A 20,734-nucleotide genomic window follows, 5' to 3' on the forward strand; every position below is an offset into this window, starting at 1 on the left:
ACAGGGTCAAGTGCTTTTCGAGGCCTTGAGGGAGAAAGATGCAGAGTGATTTTTGGAGAATGGTTAACCAGACGGGAGAAGTGTGCCGAGTAAAATGCTCCCTCAGTTCTTCATCTCTCTCCAGTGTTTAATTCTCTCTATAATACATATATGTGTGCAGCACATGTCTTCACACGTTCACTTAATTCTGCACATTTTTTGTGGTGTCCAACACCCTGAAGGCGAAATGTTGCCTTCTCTTCAGCTCCCTTTTTTCTCCTTTCTTTTACAACGCAATCCTTTACTCGCCTTGTCGCTACCTCGCTCTCTGAGAATCTTCACAAGATTGCAGATCCCAGGGATGAGTCTCATACTCCCTTGGGGAGATGGGACATTGACTAGGTCCAAGCATGTTCATAACTAATTCATCTTTCACTAGCTATGGTTACGTCAGTTCCCTGGTTCTTCAACTTCCCACGAAAGTTTTTCCATCGAAGTTGATGTAAAGGTCTGTTCTTCTTTCTCACTAACATGTTCCATTTCTCAGTTGCAGTCCGCCAGAATCAATAATATTGATATGATATATTGATATGTTTTTTTTTTTTATCAAACACCCCAAAAACTTTCCGATGATCAAATATTTCTCCGTATTATAAAATTTTAATGACTAATTAAATTACAAGTTAAAGTTAAAAACTATTAGAAGTATCGTTAGTATTAATAACTAAGAGTTTAGCACTGCAAAACTCAACTAATCTGCTTAACCAGAACTTTGTGTTTGGCTAGACTTCATAACATAAACAAACAACTTCCTGAGAATTTTGCTCCTAAATCCTGATTGGTCCATGGAAATTCATGAGGTTCAAGGTTCAAGTTTAGTACTTGACTAAAAAAAACACCAAAATATTTTGAGTTTGCTGTTCATCTGCTGATATGGACCATGCCTCAGAAAAAGAGAGATCTCTGGTCAGTAGGTTTTGATTTGCGTGTAGCTGAAAGGGTTATAGAGTCATCTCAAAGAGTGCAGATCTTCACCAGTCCACAGTCAAACTGTGAATTGGAGCTGATTTTATCCTGCGGCTACTCTTCCAAGAAGTGGACTTCCAGCTGAGATGACTCCAGTAGCACACGGGAGATGTTCAATAACCTAAGCAAAGAAGCTCAAAGTAACAGCTAAAGGGTGATTGTGTTTTTCTTCTTCTTTTTTTATCTCTCATTTGCACATCGTGTTAAGTGACATAATATCTCTGCGTGGGGTGCCCTCTCTAGTTTATGCGGGCTTGCTGAGAACATCAGAGAGGGGAAAAATGAATTCCCACGTTTGTTGCAGGATGAAGTCAGGGTGGCTTTACACCAGTCTGCTGGAGCGCAGGAGAAGCTGAGTGATGTTTAGGGTCATTGTCCTGCCGCATCAAAGTAAATCTACCGCACGGCACAGCCACTTCAGACAAAGACAATCCACCTGTTGTAGCGGCCCTGTTAGAGCTCAGACCTTAATCCAGCAGAGATGCTGTGGCTGTGACCTGTAGAGAAACATGCACACCAGTGTCCTGACATTATATCTGGGCTTAAGCAGCTCTTTAAAGAGAAGATCTAATCGGCAGGTACAGGAAGGTCTTGTTTGACGTCACCGGAGTCAAATGAGATTCAACCAGTTATTATTTTACCCTAGGGATAGTGGGTTTTTCTACGTTTTAGACTTTGATAAAGACATGATCATATAAAAAATCAGTGCAGAAATCCAGGTCATTCCAAATATATATGTTTTGTTTCTCAAATTTGGAGTATTTGAAGAAGCTCTTGTACAGCGGAGTAGGTCTTGATGCTCTGGTTCCTCCAGCTGTATTGTTAAGAGGTGGACCGGCTGAAGCTTGGATGCGTGGGGTTGTTCACAATACTGAGTGCCTTGAGGGTGCACCATGCTTCACAGATTTGTTTTATGGAGGGGAGAGAAGCACTGATGGTTCTCCCCACTGTGACGGTCAGAGACTTTGCAGTTCCCATAGCAGACAGTAAGGCAGTGGAGCGAGGCTCACCTTCTTCAGTCGATGCAAGAAGTGAGCTGTACAACCACCTTTTTGTGACTCCACCATTTTCCCACCTGATTTCTGTCTGTTGAAGTATTTAACGAACAACTTTGTTGAAAATTGTTTTCGTTTATGTTGTTTGACCCAGAGTATGATTGGAGGGAGGGGGGGGGGGGTGGTGGTGGAAATAGGCTTATGGATTTTCACATAGGGAACAGCAGTGTGTTGTGATTTAAGTTGTTTGTTATTACGCCAAACCTCAAGCATTTCTTTCATTATTCTCTTTTAATTACTTCACATCACATGCTTGAGAAATAACTCCAGATGATGTTTCTTTTCCATTTATATAGTGTGTGTGTTTGTGTGTACGTGTGTGTGTTTGTGTTTTTGTCTTCTCTGACCTAAAAAAGCAGGATCACTGCGTGCATTCATAGAACAGCAGCAGAACGACAGAGCGTGCCTGCATGGAGAAGCGTGTTCATGATATAATGTCACTCACGTTAGAAGATGACAGGGCGCATTATTTTCAGAGATGTTTTTTATGTTCTACAACATAACAGATAGAGACACATCCATTTTTTCCCCCACATCCCTCCTGTTGTTGCTAGAATTCATGCTCTCAGTTTTCAGCAGTAGTGATACTTGTTTTATTGAGCAGCTCCGCCTGAGCAGTCAGGTCAAACCTTTACTGTCAAACAACTCCTGTTTTTATGTGCCAATATATAAATACACTCCTGTGTGTGTGTGTGTGTGTCTGTCTGTGTGTAATTAACAGTGAAAGCAAAGTGAGAAGAAAAGCGATGGACAGCTCGAATCTCCACATTTGCACTGGCTCAACAACCACAATATGAGTTCACCCCTGCTGCGTTTTTATTATACACCTTTCTAGGTGTATAATTAACATGTGTCATAGAAAAGTGATGATGAGAGTAGTAGGCATGAATGGTAGTGGCCTTGCTGCTGTTTCCTCCGAGAATAAGACACTGGCCACAAGTGATTGGATTAGTGTTTAACCCCCCTCCACTTAGCATAATCCTCTTTGCAGCTTTTTTTCCCTTTCTCTCTCTCTCTCTCTCTGTGAGTGTGTGTGTGTGTGTGTTTAGCTATCTGCTCCCACTGCTTTGCATGCTCCTGCCAACGAGCATCAAGGTCAGCTGGAGAGCTTGTCCGTCATCGTTCGACATCATCCAACACGACACGGGACGCACGTTTCCTCGCGTCCGGTCAACAAGCTGTGTGGGAAGCAACCGGCAGCAAAGTTGAGCGATGAGCCACAGGAGAGTGAGGGTGGGAAGAGACAGAGAGGGGTAGCAAGTCACCCACGGTATGCAGAGATGGAGATGAGTGTTAATAATAGAAAATCTGAGGCCTCGTTGAGCAAATATGGGCACTCGGTGATCGAGGCAGAGCGGCCAGAGGTGAAGACATGGGGGAGGTTGCAGGCGCAGGATTATTGTGGAAGGGATGGTGGAATAGAGCGATCAGTTGAAGGTCTGCAGGGTTTGGTATGTCATTGTCAGCCTTTCTAAACAGCCTGCAGAGCGATGGGCACTTTGAAGTTTCGCAGAGCTGCTTAAATCCTGCCTGAAAAGATGCAGAGAACCGCGAGGCACGGAGAACAGACAGGAATATACAGAGAGAAAGAGAGGGAGAGAGACAGACTGGAGGGGCAGGACGTAGGGAAAGATTGATGATGGGTGAAACATGGTGGAAGGGAATGAGAGTAATCAGAAGTAAGGAGGCAGCTTGTTTCGGGAGGATGACAGGACAGGAGACAGGCAAGCAGAGGAAAGCTCTTAGTGCACCATCATATGAGTCTTATGGGTTTTTTGGGGGGTGGGGGGGCATGAGTAATATGTTTCCAGCAGTTCTAGATGAGTCGCAGCAACATGAGAAGCAGTGATGCAGCGGTACAGCTCTGAGCTGATCTGAGTAGACCGGGCGCCGCCAGATTAACAAGGAACCAGAGTCTGAGTCAGAATAGATGGCTGCTTCTCTTAGGTAACGCAACCCTGATTTAGTCAGCACCCTTCACTTTAGACCGTCTGTGGAAGTGACTTTTGAAAATGTCAATGTGGCTAAATGTTTTCACAGGTTATGGCCTCTTGGTTGTGTAGCAGTGAGCAATGGCAGTATACTGTATACAGCTGGAAGGGGACATGCAAAGTAGCCGTTAACTACACTGATATTTGGTTCATTAGATGGATCACTTTTATTTCTTGCTTAACATTCCTTCACTTGTAGGATTCGGTGACATTACAGTGATACTTTTAAAAAAAGAAAAGAAAATCTTTCCTTCATAAAAATAATTACCTAGTTTGAAATTCCAGTGTCTTCAGCGGTACATTTGTGAGTAAAGTTGAAGGATTCAGTTCCTAATTAGTCCTTTAGGAGACATCAAGCAAAGGAATGATAGTTTAATCGGTTCTCTTTTCCTTGTGCCAGTCAAACCATGGACTGTAATTCAGAGATTTGTTGAGGTTTTAATCAGCTCATCTGGGGGATGTGTTTCAATGTATAGACAAAGGACCTGCAGCTGTATGCTCAGGAAGAAAATGAGACGTATGATCAGCAGAGACAGATATGCATGTTTTCACACACACCAGCCCACACTCATAAATGCACTGTTACTGTATGCACGCACAGAAAAATAAATGTGAAAAACCCTCCTCCCTGTTTTTGCTCCATTTTGCACAGCCTGCGAAGGTGACTTCATTTCTCAACAAGATAACCTTTTTATTGTAAAACACACACGCAGACCCGTGCATGTTTTGCGCATGGACACACACGTACATGGGCGTAAATGGACTCAAATTATAACGGTGAATGAAAAGTGGGGGTGTAGTGGAAGTGTGAGAGAAAGTTACTATGAGAGGAAAGAGGATGTTGAAGTTAAAAAGCTGTTCTGGTGAATTATTAATGCCGAGCATTGTGCCCACAGACACAGCCTCTTACAGACTTTCTTTCTCACACACATACACATGCGCACACACATATACACACACACACAAACCCAGCTGCAGTCCCCAGTTGCTTGTGCAGACAGGAAACGGCGTACTTGTCGCCCTGTCTGGATTGGGGAGGGGGGCCGTGTATGTGTAAGTGCTCTGTTGTCTCCGGCCCCAATGAGAGAGATGTTTGTAGTTGTTCCCTGAATGGTGAATACTGTGTGTGTGTGTGTGTGGGTGTGCGTGCAATGGGTTGATGCAAGATTCACATATGTTAGTTGCCCTAAATATAGGCTCCAAAGCAGTATACAGAAGTGTAATAATCAGTCTCCACAGCAGGTTAAACACTACAATCGCCTCTGTTTGTTACATTGCACAACACACGATTCATACTTCAATCCAGTAATTACAAGCTTTATTTGAATGTGTAACATATGAGAATAGGTTTATTGTTTATTCCTCTTTCATTTCTTTGTGCTGTGTGCTTGGATTCCGACAGTCTTTTAGTATTTATCTTCAAAAAGTGAATAACAGACTCTAAAATGAAAAATAAAACAGTTTCTGGTACAAAACACCTCCATAAAACTGTGACTAAGCAAACTGAATTTGTTTTCTGGCCTATAGGACAGAGAGGTGTTTTGATACATTAGACAGCAGCTTGAACCTTAATGTGTGTAATTAAACCCAACCCTGAGGCAATTCATTCAGTTCAACTTTCAACATCCATTTGGACGTGCAGCGTAATGGCTAAGATTTGAATAAAAAATCGCAGTTGATGTTTTTCATTGTCATAATGTGGTTAGACGCATATTTAGAGTTTCAAATGGGTCGTAATGTATTCATTATAATACACAAATGTGTAACATTAACAAACATTTTGATTATGATCCCTAAAGTAAAGTATGTTTCTGTTCAGCTGGCATACTGGAGCTAAACAGTACTGACCGACATATCTGTCCAGCTTGGCTCTAATAATTAGTCTGTGCACATCCCAGCTCAGAAAGATGATTACAGATGCACCAGGCAAAACTGTATTTATCATCCATTTTCAAAAAAACACCTGTGCAGCTTGACACACTCAACATGCTCGGCTGACTTGTGTTTTACCAGCTGACACTGACCTCTCTCTCTCTCTTAAGTCCCAGATGGCTGCCTCTCACCTCAGTGTGGTACAGCTGCAGCGCTGTCCCTGTGGTAAAGGGTTAACACAGGAGTGTGTGTGTGTAACAGCAGTGAGCAGTGATTGGATGATGGCTGTTAAAGAGTATCTGTGTGAATGTTTAAAGATGTTAGCGGTGTTCAAGAACCATGCATGTGTGCGCATTGTGTGATACCTCAACCTCGGTGAGCACTATCCAGCATGCTTATCCGTGCATGTCAGGCTGTTGCTGTATTTAAACAACAGTTTTTTTTTAACCCAGGCTATATTTCTCTCCTTTCTCCCTGCCTTCACCCCACCCTCTCTCCCCTCTCTCCTCTCTTTCTCTCTCTGTCTCTCTTCCCCCACCTCCATTTGCAGCCGGTGTTGCCGTGGCTCAGAGAGTGGTAACGGTGCAGAGTGGACCGCTGGTACGGACCGAGGGCTCCCACGTGACCATCTGGTGCAACGTGAGCGGCTACAAAGAGGGCGTGGAGCAGGACTTTGAGTGGTCCATGTACTTGCCATCAGTACCAGACCGGGAAATCCGCATAGTAAGCACGGCTCAGCCAAACTATGCCTACGCCGTCTATGCCCAAAGGGTGAATAGTAAAGAAATCTATGTGGAGAGGTTGAGCCGCGACTCTGCTGTGCTCCACATCACCAAAGTGCAGGCCAAGGACCAGGGTCTGTTTGAGTGTTACACACCCAACACAGATGGACGATACCTTGGATCCTACAGTGCACGCACAAACCTCACTGGTGAGTCTCTAAGCAGCACACACACAAACACACTCTCAATGTGCAAACAAACCACCTGTGTGTACAGATAAACCACACACCACATGTCAATGATGCTCTAAATAGATAATATCAGATATTTACCACCCCAACCATACATCTTTTCTATATCTATTTCTATTTCTTAATTATGCTTATTTGTCGTTTGATAAGTTCAATGAGTAAGGCCTTCCGACTGTGATAACAGAGATCTGCAGGATGTTTTTTTAAAGACACCCTGTGGACTTTTTGACTACAAGCTGTGGAACAATGTTTAGATTAGCAGATATTCTATTAGATACACAAATGAAAACGTGACTGGAATTGGCTAACAGTCTTTCGCCTCCTTTCAAAGACAATTCAGTGGTAATTTAACCCTGACCCAAACTGACCCTCTAATGTAGCTGTACCATTGTGATAAGTCGGATATCAAGATTCTTCGTAAAGTGGGCAATGAATATCCGTCAGGTAAGGTGCACATAGGCGGGCTAAATGTGTTATCTTCATTATAGTTAGTATAAAGCCCCCACAGAATAACGAGGAGTTCTACAGTATTCAGCGATATTATATTCCTATCCTGCATACTGCTCCGGGTGTGTGTATCCGTTATTTTGAGGTAATTTCATTAAGCATACATTTATTCAGGCGTAGGCACACCATAATATCATACCATAATGTCAACTAAATTAGCAGGATATCAGAACAGCGCCTCGTGATTAAGTAAAAATGCAAAACCTGCCTTGAGTTATTGTGCCTCGACGCCGCATATTCCAAATACATTTACAATAAGATTTTCATCCCGAGGCCTCGGGCTCCGGCACCTCCTTACAAACGTGTGTGTTGTGAGCTTGGATTGAATGTCCTGTCATAGTACAAGTTGAGCCCAGGAATGTTTTTTTTTATACCAAATACAAATAAATAACTACAATCCCTTCCAAAATAAGAAAGAAAACAGCCGTGACCGCCGGTGCACCCCCTTTGGAAGGAGTGTGAGAGGAAGTGTTGCACTCCAGTGTCACACAGAGTCACACCTGTTCCCACCAGGAAAACCAAGCTCCTCCCCCCTCTCTTTCTCTCTCCTCTCTCTCTCTTCCTTCTCAGTCACACTTCACGCACCTACACACACTGACGCATCTCCCTCCTACCCCCATAATTTGTTTGATACAAAAATGTTTTCACACAGTAGCATGATCTTGCCTCTTCAGCTCTTTCTTCATCCACCTCAACAGGCCCACACTGCAGCGAGGGGAGCCACAGCTGTCACAGCTGGTGGGGAGTTACATTTCCTTTCGCAAATTCATACCTTTCCCCCCGACGCCGCTGACCCTCCTCTTGGGGACAAAGTGTAAACCCACTTATTGATTTGAGTTGCACTTATTTGTATCACTTGTGGCATCTCCACTACATGAAACATTAGTGTCTACGTATATTGTTTTTTCTTGCTCAGCAGGGCAGTTTCATGCCAGGCAAGGTGTTTTCCCTTGGATCTCTCAGCTGTTGTGTTCTCCAGCATGAGCGGTATGATCTGCATGTGGGGCAGGGCAGAGTAAAACAGCACTGCTGATAGCACAGAGTATTTATAGATCTTTGTGCGCAAGGAAGTTAGACAGAGTATGCAAGCAAGAGGTGTTGAGGGACTTTGTTATCTGAGCCTCTTTTCGTGTCTCGAACCTCTTAACCCAGTTTCGCAGGTCAAGGGTATGCAGCGGGGTCTCTGTCGTTGTCCCTCTGTGATTCCCCCAGCAGCTGCACGCCTCCCTGGACTCTTGTGGGTGAACAATACCCTGTCCTCCCTCCCTCCCTTCCCCCTTCTCTTTCCTCGCTCTCCTGTTTCTCACTCTGTCATCTGTCTGTCTCATTCATCAGCCCTGGCCTCTTTCTTTAATTTGCTCTGGCTTTGTAGTATTCAAAGGAGTCCTTTGTAAATGCTGCCCTTGAGGATGTTTGTTTCATCATGGAGGACATATGGGGAGGAAGGATATGAGATAGAAGGACAGACAGAAGTGGGGGGTTGTGTGTCTGGCAGTGGAGCGATTTGGTTAATTGAAAGGCTAGAAGGCCACGCAGTAATCTGTGCCCCGAGTGCTGTATTAAGGCTCACTCACTTGGATGCATTTCACCCACTGTCAATGTATGTGTACAAAGACAAGGTGAGGGTTTCAATATGGAACTGAACACCTGCTGCTGGAGGAGGAAAATGGTTCCTCTTTGTCTATCTGAGACCATTTTTTGTGAACGGTCAGAAAGTCTGTGTGTGTGTGTGTGTGTGTGTGTGTGTGTGTGTGTGTGTGTGTGTGTGTGTGTGTGTGTGTGTGTGTGTGTGTGTGTGTGTGTGTGTGTGTGTGTGTGTGTGTGTGTGTGTGTGTGTGTGTGTGTGTGTGTGTGTGTGTGTGTGTGTGTGTGTGTGTGTGTGTGTGTGTGTGTGTGTGTGTGTGTGTGTGTGTGTGTGTGTGTGTGTGTGTGTGTGTGTGTGTGTGTGTGTGTGTGTGTGTGTGTGTGTGTGTGTTTTATACCCTCTGATACTAAACTTGGATTGATCAAATGGAAAAAAGTAGCCTCCGTCCAGCCCCCAAGTGCCAATACAGCCTCAGGCACTGTGGTAATGTTAACATGAGTAAAGAATAATTGGCCATTATGGCACACATACTGCATGTGTCCACAAAATCATGGAGTGGCATAGAAATGCAGAGAAATCATTAGTTTGTCGTGTGAAATAACAGCATAGAGTTAAAATATCAGCGTATACAGTATGTGCACACAGGTCTGCACAGACCTGCATCGGTTCAACCTGCAACTCAATTAGTCACAAAGCTCTAAAAACCAATTCTTAGCTACCAGCACCAAACAGCAGACAGATGTTTAGCCACCAGCTGCTGAACATACTTAAGTATTAAGCTTATGAAGAGCCATTTGGCCCCTTCAGGAGTTGGTGGAGAACAAAAAACAGAGCTTAAAGCAATGTGGTTCACATGTGTAAATAGGAATGTATGTATGCTAAAATGTGAACCATCTCAACTATTTAATGCTTGATTGTATTTAAAATATTCTTTGGCAAACTGCTCCTAAAACCAACAAGTTACTGCTAACAAATACTGTCTGTTCAGCTACTTTGCTGAAACATAAGGTCAGGTAAATCACACTATTCATGCTCAAAGATCTGGTTCCATGTTTACACCTCTTTATGTGATTGACATGCTGTGAGGCGGGAATCAAACTTAATGTGTGTCACATAAATGCCACATGAATGCATTTATGTGTAACACCTTTCATCTGTGTTATTATTTTTCACACTTAGATGGTGTCTCTCTTTACAGCAGCAGTTGCTGTTAATGCTACACTGTTTTTGATAATCAGTTACACGAGCCATGCCAGGCTGGAGTTCTTTGAAGCTGTTTGAGGTCAAAGGTCGTCTGTAGTTTCAATGCGCACACCTCTTATCTCTGATCTTGGAGATCGACTAAGCTTAGTCTCTTGAATTTGAATGTGTGCGTTACTGTGTGCACCCCTGCATGTGTGTGTTTGGATTTACTCCCACACATCAGATTGCAGAAGAAAAGGACAACAGCCTGACATGGCCATCATGGTTGTCCTTATCCTACGCACCAGCCTGTGCGCGAGCAAGTCCAACAGCTAGCAGAACAACAAGCCCTCGCTGAGACAAGTATCACACTGCTCTTACTTATGAAGCTGCCATATACCCTCACTGTCATAGAAAGCACCATAGGAGTCACTGTGCTGGCAGATATACAGATTCAAGCCTCCGCATTTGGCACTCGTCATCCATCCCCAGTCCCATAGTAATATAGTATTAGAGCTGGAGACCCAAAGCCGTGATGCATTTTCAGAGGGAGGTATTCCGACCCCTTTCTGTTATTCACCGCCACGGGACAAGACACAGGAAGAAAACGTCCATCTTCAGATGTGTGACCAGGAAAGAATGTATGTTTGGCAGTGAGGGGGTTTGTAGAAAAGAAAGTGAGATGGATGGTGCAAGAACACAGAGATGAGGAAATTGGAAAAGAGAGGAATGGGGACAGAAGCGGCAGTATTGTAGATGGGTAGCAGGGTGATCCTGAATAGAGCGTGTGACCAATAAATGATGAGCTCTTCCTCTAGACTCCAATGTGATTGGTTACACCTCCCCAAGGCATTACCCACAATACAACTGGCGCTATAGGGGTGCACTTTAAATAGTCTCTGCCTGATGTGACTCCTAAGGTTAATGCAGTTGCCAGCCGCCATCCAACTTCTAAACGCAATTAGCCAGTGTAAATTGAGGAAGCTAGGAAAGAAAGAGAAAGAAGGGAAACGGCTCAAGATGAGAACCAGGAATTTCAATTAAGGAAGAAGAAAACTGTTGGGTGAATCATTCTCAGGACATTTTTCTAGTCACACTTTTCATTTTCATTATATTTATGGCCTACATTTTTTTCCTTCCATTTTCAGTAGAGGAATGAAAAAAATCCTTTCACCAGCTTAAACTATGGTCCTATGGTAAACTAGTAATCTGCAAGGCAGTGCCTATCCAAGGTCAATATATGCAGTTATCTATCTTTTTTGTTTGTGTGTTTCTATACACGTGCAACCTTCAAGCATGGGTGTCTGCGACGAGGGCAAAGAACAGGGGTGTTGACTTTTCCTAGCTTGGCTGGGGCTGTGTGCACTGTTAAACATACACAGAGAGTAACAGTGGGTGAAGGATGCTTGTGCTGAGCTCAGCATTGCGAGCGTGCCTCTGATTTGTGTGTCTCTCCCGACTGTTTTTTTTTTTTGCAAGAGAGTCAGCACTGCCAAGTTGCACTCCTCTACTTCACTTAATGAGATAGATTGAATGGGGAGATGTCATCTCACATTCTGTCTCTTACACTGGGTGACACTGAGACCTCCCCCTCCTCCTCCTCCTCTTCCTCTTCCTCTTCTTCCACTGTTCCACACGTTCCCCTTGTTTTCTCCCCATCAATCCAGACCTCCAGATTCGATTTAAACCCGATCTCTGCCTCGGCCCCCAGCTGGCATTGGTCATGCAGGTATATGGTTTTGTCAATACGGCTATTCGTTGAGCTTCATCACAGTAGAAATGCACGGGAGTGATTGAAACACATAGCACAGTAGCAATTGAATATAGGCAGAGGAGGAGAACAGGAAGAAAAAAAAACAAATTGTATTAGAGAAGACAAACAGCTGAGTGGGGAGGACAAAGAAATGTATAGTAAAAGTTGCTGGAGGATAGGTGAGCATGGGAGAGAGTGTAGATAAATAGACAAGGAAAATTGTATCTCTGTATCTTTTTGTATTGATTTGGAGCAGAGGCCCTTGTGTGCCTGGATCATTTCATCTCCCTTGTCTCTCCTCACTGTGACACTTCTTGCTTTTTTCTGCCCCATCTCTCTCCGTCCTCACAATCACCTCTCACTTTCATTTACAATTACATTCCCCCCTCTCCACGTTTGGTGTGTGTGTGTGTGTGTGTATGCACATGCTGGCTCTAAGCTGCAGACCAGGCAGGCCTCCAAATGGAAAGAGATTTTATCACCATGTCTGGCCTGCCATTTTCTTGCACATCTCATCTACTTTGGCGGACAGGGCTTCCTGCTTGATAACATTGCTGCCACGGGGACCAACTGTACAGAGACACATGCGTACAGTAGCCTATACACAGGAAACACACAGTCACAGTTACACACTGTAGCGAGCTGTCAGTCAGGACAGATGTCGCACCCATAATTGAGTCTGAGAGGGACGGTGCTGTAGCGCTCCCATCGGAACACATGCTTCCCTCTGAACATCACTGAAGAGGGTTTTAACAACCCAGCGGATCACTGTGGTAGACAATGCATCTGCTGAATGCAACATTACTGCACTGTGAATAAAACAGCTTTGCTCAACAGGGAGAACCAGTTACCTTGGCACTCTGCAGTCCTGTAAGACAAGCTGTACTGTACACAGTACTATAGGCAATTATTTTATTTAGATTCTCAGTTGCAGTTAACTTAGAAAGGGAAGTGTTTTGGATTCTACGTTTTAAATTCATTTTCAGATGTGTAAGCTTATCACAAAAGGTCAAAATCAAATCTGGCTGAACAGGCACATTCAGGCAGAAGGCATATTTTGGACATCGGACAAATAAGCCGTGTACATTACTGAGGTCAAAGAAAACAACAGTAATGAGGCCACAGGTCCAAAATTTTAGGCCTGATCCAAAATGACCCTTTCGAAAATCCCACAACCATGAATGTAATGCTTTTTGTTTTTTGTTTTTTGGGTTTTAAAGGACTCCAGGCACAATCACAGAGACACGCTCTAAATAGACCTGAGAAAATTAGATCTGATCCAAATGCTGTTCATCCAAACAGACAAATGAAACAAACAAATGGAGAAAATGGAGAGAATGCCAGGGCTGACAGCAGCATGACGCGCCACCAATTAACAAGCACCCTTGGTCGGAGAAAGTAGAAATATATTTCATTTTTTTCACAGTTTGTTCTCACTGTAGTAAGTAAATCATATTTTTTTGAAGAGGATTGGGAGCACACTCAGACCAAAGACACATGACTTACAGAGTGGGACCCTGGCCCACTGAGATTGACTAAATATAATTTGTACCCAGCCCAACACAGGTCCTAGATCAAGTCTCGGATATTAGGACCCCAGGGGATCCATAACGACCTCCAGATGAGGCCACAGTGTTTTTTAGCCCTGCCTCTTGCTCCAAGTAGCTACTGCTGCTGAGGAGTATGACAGGCCAATTAAGAGGCTGCCTTTAAATATGAATCAAAATACTCCTGTAGCCCACAGACACACTTTCAAGCACACACTGCACAGCAAGTTTTGGCTGTTACCCTTATGAAAACATAAATGATGTCAAAGATGCTCCTGTATTTAGCCCCTTTGCCCACGCTACTGAGCTAGGCTAATGAGAAAGGATTTAATATGTTAACAAATACACGTGTGTATGTGTGTGTGGTGAGTGTATATGTTTATTAATGTTTATATAATGGGCTAAAGATGCGCCAGTGTTCCTCAAGTTGATTTGATTAGCTTAGCTAAGCGCTAACCCTCAAGGGCTTGCCACCTCTTCTCGGGGAGATTAACGGAGCACAGCCACAGTTTGAATATGAATTCTGCATGAATATGGATGTGAATGGATGTGCTAATGAGTGTTTGTGTTCATGTCGTTAGTGTGTGTGTTAGTAAAGAGTGTAATGTACGGCGTAGCCTCCAGGACTCGTGCAGTCCAGGACACTCCGGCTGCAGCAGCATTGTTTGATGTTGGCAGCTGCTTTGAAGCCTTATCTGGGCACAATGGGGGGGCGGGAGGTTTTTCCAGGTTCAAACTATACGTATGATAACCCCTTTTGACATGGACACAAAACACATAGGCCTACACACACACAGGCATCAGAATCTATTTACTCACATTCATGTACAAGAGGTATTGACACACGCCCTCACAACAATTACGCAGGTTATTCAATCAATGATAGACATTCAAGATGCTGAGGCAGAATTTCTCCTCAGTGATGTATTCTGTGTACAGAGAGGTAGGCAGGTATTATAAAGAGTGGCGCCCTTGCAAATTATTTGTCTTGCAATATCAATTGGGTGGCAGCTGTTTGTGCAACACAGCTGGCTATGGATAGAAGCACATAAGCTGCAGTCCTCAACATGCCAATTGTTAGGCTACATAGCAGTGATGGGGAAAACTCAGCTGGGAATGAGACAACACGAGTGATGTTAAATATAATCTACTTCAATCAAACAAAAGCAAGATGTGTAAAAGCTGCAGTAACGTATGTAGCCTAAAAGCTTCTTTGCATTGGAAGGGATCATGCCGTGCTTACATTTAACCACAGTATGCCATGGTGGGCAGTGGGCACTGTGGGTACACATGGTATTTTGTTCACCTGCTGCCCATATGTTTCGTGTGCCAAATTGAAATGGGAGTGCCCACCTGTCTCAGGGCTACCCAACGCTGCATGTGCTACCCCAGCTGTGGTGATGATGATCAGATTTAGCAGATATACAGTCTAACTAACACACAGAGGTCAGTTGTTAAAGCGCAGTGATGCAGTTCCTCCATACAAGATCCCATTTGGGCTTGGCGCCCTCATCGTCCCTTCTCTTGGGCCTGGGCCCTTTTCAAATAGGATTCTCTGATAGGCCTACCAGTTTTAAAGATTAGCATCGCACCCACCTCATTAGCATGCTAATCATAGCCTTATTATTTGCAATGGGAAACAGAGGATTAGTTAAAATGTCTTATGTAATGGATTTGAATGTGGGCTGCAGAGCCAGCTGCTGTAGGCTGTAGTCGTATAGAGGTAAAAAGTAAAAATGGGAGAAGCCTGGGAGGCTTAACTCACTTCGGCAAAGCAGCATTAAGCAAGCAAGACGATGACCCTCGAGCTGTCTCAGGGACACACCACTATCTAGAATCTGTACAGAATCTAATCATGTATAGGCGCACTCACACATACCTAAAAGCTTTTGTAAGGACTTTTGGGAGAAAGAAATACTCCACACACACACACACACAATCTCATGTCCAGGCATGAGCGGCCCCTTTCTCTCAGTTGACTGAGGGGGTAGACGGTGGACATATGCTGCCACCTGTGCCCCCGTGCCAGGGCGGCCACCCTGGGATGTGGGTAGAGTAGATCGGCTTGTGTGTGTGCGTGTGTGTGTGTGTGTGTATGAGAGGGGTTGGGTGGGGTTGGCATATGCCTGATTCCCCTCAGTGCTGGCAGCTCAGACAGACAGTTGCTCCCTCATTTGCTGCCCTGCTGGACGGCTGCCTGGTGACTGAGCGCTGCCCACCTCCCTTCGCTGCACTCTACTCGTTTTTTCCCTCCCTCCTTATCCGTCCCTCCCTGTCTGTCTCTCATAGACCAATACAACGTATACACACATGCACACACTGACTAAAATTTCCTCTAATCAAGTGACTCTCCAGTTCCTGGTACTTTGTTATCATGTGTGTGTTATTCTTTGACTTGTATGCCAATGTAGGCTACTTTTTTGGGGGGAGGGGAGGAAGAAGCCATGTGGAACTTGCCAAAAAGCAGCGCTTTGTAAAGTGATAAAAACACAGTATGGTTTTTTTTAAGGTGGACGTGCAGAAACACACACACACATGGTACACACTCACAGAAATGGTCAGATGGCTGGGGCTATAACTGGTTCTATCCTCAGGGAAGTCTTTAATTGGTCACAGTGCTTTACCATCTGGGGCTGGAGCGATGGATGGAGGGAGGGATGAAGGGAGATGGTGGGAGCTCCTGTGAGGGGTGTAGAGAGAAAGAAAGAGGCGGGGAGACAGTAAGTGCAGCACAGGGAGGGAGCTTATTAGTTTTAATACTTGCACCTACGGAAATATCGGAATGATAATATACTTGATAGATGTTGTTTCTAGTACACAAGTGGGACAACGATGAATGTGGGTGATTGCGTGCCGCGTGTCGGTGTGCGAGTGTGAATTCATGTGCGCCTGTAGGTGGAAGAGTTATTGCATGGTGATGTCCATGTGTGTGCGCATATGTGTGTGGAAGTTGTTATGACTCTGGGGTGTGTGTTTGCGCTGATGTTGGCAGACAGAGCAAAACCAGGCACATGTGCTACAGTATCAACCTCCAGGACAGCAGCGAAGAAGACAAACACACACACACACACAAAGTGGGTGTCTGTGTGTGTTTCTCTCCTCCTGGACACATTGGGTTTGCTGTATTTCATGTTATTTGGATACATGAGCAAAAGGGGAGGAGGAGAAACGCCAAAGAAAGTGTGTGAGGGATAAAATGCTTGAGAAAGTGGGTCTGAAAGCTGGTGAAGATGAGAGAAGAAATGCAGGGACAGAAGGAGGAGTGTCATTCTTGAAAAGGGGGGTTGAGGGCTCGGGGGTGGGGTGGGGTGGGCTGGTGGGGGGCGGGGGGTGGATGGAATATTTCATGTGTTTAGGCATGATGCGCAAATCTTTGATGCTGTAAAGGATTTCAGTCAACGATAGCTTTGCACACAGCTCCTCTCAAACGCTCTTAGGAAGATTTGTCTTTCATACTCCCACCTCTCTTCAGACTACCCCTCCTCTCACGCCTTGCCTTTTAATCTGCCGCTTACTCTCCATCTTCCCAACACACTCACTCAGGCTCATTTCCTGGCTGGGCCTCAGTGAGAGGTAGTGTCATATTGTGTGAGTGTGTGAGTGAGTGTGTGTGTGTGTGTGTGTGTGTATACGTGCTTGCGTGTGTTTGCGTGCGTCTTAGTTAGTGTTAAATCCTCCTCTTCTGCCTTTGTGTAAACAGCGTCTCATATCTGAAAGCTTCTTCTCACCATGGATCCCACTCTTATCGCAACATTCAGCCTTTTAACTCCACGTCACCATTCTCCTGCTACAATAACAAAGCCCACTCCTTTACCCGCTGCCCATCTTTCTTTTCTTTTCTTCTCCCACTTTCTCCTTTTGTTATTCCTCTCCTTTTTTTTTTTGCTTATGCTGTCCAGTGAGAAAAACATGGGCAAATGCACATAATTTCATCTTGAAGGGTGACTGAAAAATGCTTTAATTCGTTCTACTTGATTCATTTGAAAAGGGAGGCGATTTATTCTATGTCATTGTATTTTATTTTATTTTCTGCCCACCTGGGGGCAGCACAAAGAGTTGTAAATGCAACACTGAAACAATGCTCTCTTATTGTTAGCAAACAGTTGCCTATTTACACGTCCATGTTTCCAAGCCAACCTAAAAAGAACAAGCAGCTGCTGGATGCAATACCAAAACAATGAGCTCAAAGAGGCTAAAATGCTGATGGAGTGGAGTTCTGAGTCTGGTTACTGTTTAGCAGCATCCTTTCACATTGACATGATAGAACCTATTGTCAATTATGAAAACCCCAAACACAACAGCTTACCATCGTGCACATGCTGTGAGAAACCATGTATACACAGAAGGTCAGTCGCAAATTCACTATAAGCCCATTGTTTAACTCTAGCCAAGTGACTGTGCAGCTGTTGTACTCCATTCAGCAGTGGCCAAGGTTACATCAAGCCTCTTATTGATAGTGAGCGTAGGAGGTTAGGAACATTTGAGGGAGAGCAGGAGGCGCCTCAGAGTGTCAGGGACGAAGAGTGTGTGCAGTTTATTCGGACAAAGGTCAAGGAAAATTTCTTAACACGTGTTAAGTAACACACACATTTTGTTTATGGATAGAAGTTGTGTCATGTCTCGATCTCGATGTGTTGATCAACTTTCTCCCAGCGTTATGTGAACCAACTGTTAAACAGATGAAATTCATTGTATCCTTTGTTAAAATGACTGATTAAACAGATAGAGGCACAGTTATCTTTCTTGCATCTGACTCACACCTCAGTGGAGATTAAGCTTGTATTGTTAAGAATTTATTTTATTATTATCGTTCTCATTCAAATAAAGCATTCGTCTACATGAAAACACTAGAATGCCACTCTAAGAGTGCAGACCTCCATCAAGGCTAGTGTTAGATAATATACACAAGCTAGAGAGGAAGAAGAAAAAAAAAACTTGCACTCCGTAGTAAATGATCCAGATCTGCCCCAAAGTTTAATGACTCTTCCTTCCACCCCTCCACCAAGTTTGGCGGAAATGTATTTTGAAATGCTATTATATAATTAATGACCTTCTAAATTCATGCATTTTGCAACTCAGCTTTAAAAAGGGGGGAAAATGCAGTAGCAGTAAGTTCTGCTATTAACTTAATGTATGTTCTTCTAAAAAAAAAATAATGTTAATAAGCATCACACCCCTCAGGACTATTTGTAATTCAGTGACCCAGCTTGGCTGAGTCACAGCTCTAGAGGAAATGTTTGGGTGAGCAGAGGGGAAAACCACAGTCAGTTATACTACTACTGTGTGTGCGTGTGTGTTTGTGTGAGTTTATGTGTATGTGTGTGTCAGAGAGCAGCTGTCCCCTCAGGATTGACTGTGAATGTGTGTGTGTGTGTGTGTGTGTTTGGGTGGATGTAAGAGAGAGGGAGAGACTGAGCCCAATTGTGATGTGCCTCTCCTTCTACCTTTAGGTATAATGAGCTGTGTTAGCCACAGGGGTCTCACTCTGGCTCCGTCTCCCTCTCACACACACACAGCAGATGGAACTTCCTTTACTAGTTCCATGCCCCCCCCCCAGATATAAAAACGTAAAGCTCTCGGCTTTCAATATGGTCATTGTCTGACTGACATGTAGCGTATAAGCTGGTTAAAGAGGGATCAGCAGCTCGATAAAACGTGCCTGCCTGCGTTCAAAGACAGTCGTGAAGAGGACGAGCTGGAGGAGGAAGGAGGCTGAGAAAAACAGAATAAGTGATAATTAGGTGCTGACAAGCAACTTGTCTAACGAAACGAAAACTCACGAGATAATGTGGTGGAGAGAGGCGGCAAGGATGGCGGTGGTGAGGAGAAAATTGTGAGGAGAGAAAATGGGACAGAGCCCGAAGAGGAATGACAATGTAAGGAGACAGGAAAGATTGCTTCAGAGACCCCTTTATTAAATGAAGAGGCCTCTTCCTTTCAGTCATTGTGACCTCTGTGCTTCTGCGCAGGACACACACTTACACTCACACACCCGCCGAGAATGATGTTCCATTAGCAGGAGACCTCAGCTGAAAATCTCATGATAGCATCTGTAAGATCTCTCATATCCTCTCAAGGCTTTTCTTGTAGCCCCCACCACTTCTCCTCTTTACTTCTATTTTATCTCCCCTCACAATTTTTATGAGATTGGAGGAGGTGTGTGGAAACCTCTTTGATCAGACCAGATAATCTGAAACATTCCACTCATGGTGCCTCATATTGAAAACAGACCATACACAAACTGATTTTAATTTGTACCTGTTTGTTGTACTATAAAGTCTCAGAAATCAAGCAATTTACACTATGGCGCAGTATGTCTGGTGTTTACTCTCAGTCAGTGGTCTGTGATCCTGATGATAAACGACTGCTAATTCATTCATAACAAAAGGAGTCTGTTTATTCTGTACACACTTAGCTCTGAACAGAAAACTTTGTATCTCGCCTAATCATATGCTTACAAGCTGCAATAAAGCTTTTTTTTTATCACCCTCTTAAAATTTCAAGGGAAACACAAGTAAGGGTTTTTGTGCCACATTAAAACAGTTTCAGCCCTCTAATACACACAACTTGACTATAGTTCCATTGATTTGCGAATTGGAAAATTATAAGACTGACAGGTTTATAAAATTACTAACCTGATAATTAAAAACAAAACCAAAAAAAATCCATGCCTGCTGATGAGCCATTATCAATGCAATCAAGATCTTGCATTTTGCAAGTTTTGTAGCTTTTGTTGCACATATAAATGTATTGTGATCAGTGTGCTATGTAACCATTCAGTCATTATGGTAAAATGTATTCAGCAATCTTTAAATAATTTGTGCCTCTGACCAAGACCTTAGCCATTCCAACATCAGCTATTTGACAGCTCTCCAAACTGAGAGCTGTTAGGTAGCTACAAATTATTACAAGTGAGTCCAGAGCACCATCCGTCCACAGACTAATGAATGTGCTGTCATGTTTCCTGTTGTGTTTCCTTATTAAGTAGTCGAGTTGCAAGGCATTGTCAGCACCCAGACCATCAAATCCATGCCATATGGACCGCACTTTTAAAGTTCAGTAATTAGTAACTGCTGTTTTCTGTATGTGATAAATTGAAATATTGACTTTATTCACACAATTTTACACTGGAAACTGGATCACAACAGCAGGTCCACCCTTATAAACACAGATATCTCTCACTGACTGACTGACTGACTGACTGACTGACTGACTGATGATACTTCAACCACTTCTCAGTATGAGTGCCAAGCCTCAGTTTACG

General features: G+C 43.8%; 1 protein-coding gene across 1 annotated transcript in view; it reads left to right on the top strand.

Annotated features, from left to right (window-relative positions):
• igsf3 (immunoglobulin superfamily, member 3) overlaps positions 1–20,734 on the top strand; it is a 65,039-nt gene that overhangs the window by 10,823 nt on the left and 33,482 nt on the right. Inside the window, exon 2 of the mRNA XM_083996333.1 lies at positions 6,474–6,854. Coding sequence (XP_083852459.1) covers positions 6,474–6,854 — 381 coding nt within the window. The remainder of the gene's footprint in view (positions 1–6,473; positions 6,855–20,734) is intronic.

The sequence above is a fragment of the Trachurus trachurus genome (assembly GCF_905171665.1).
Source record: "Trachurus trachurus genome assembly, chromosome: 21".
In the NCBI taxonomy this organism is placed as follows: domain Eukaryota; kingdom Metazoa; phylum Chordata; class Actinopteri; order Carangiformes; family Carangidae; genus Trachurus; species Trachurus trachurus.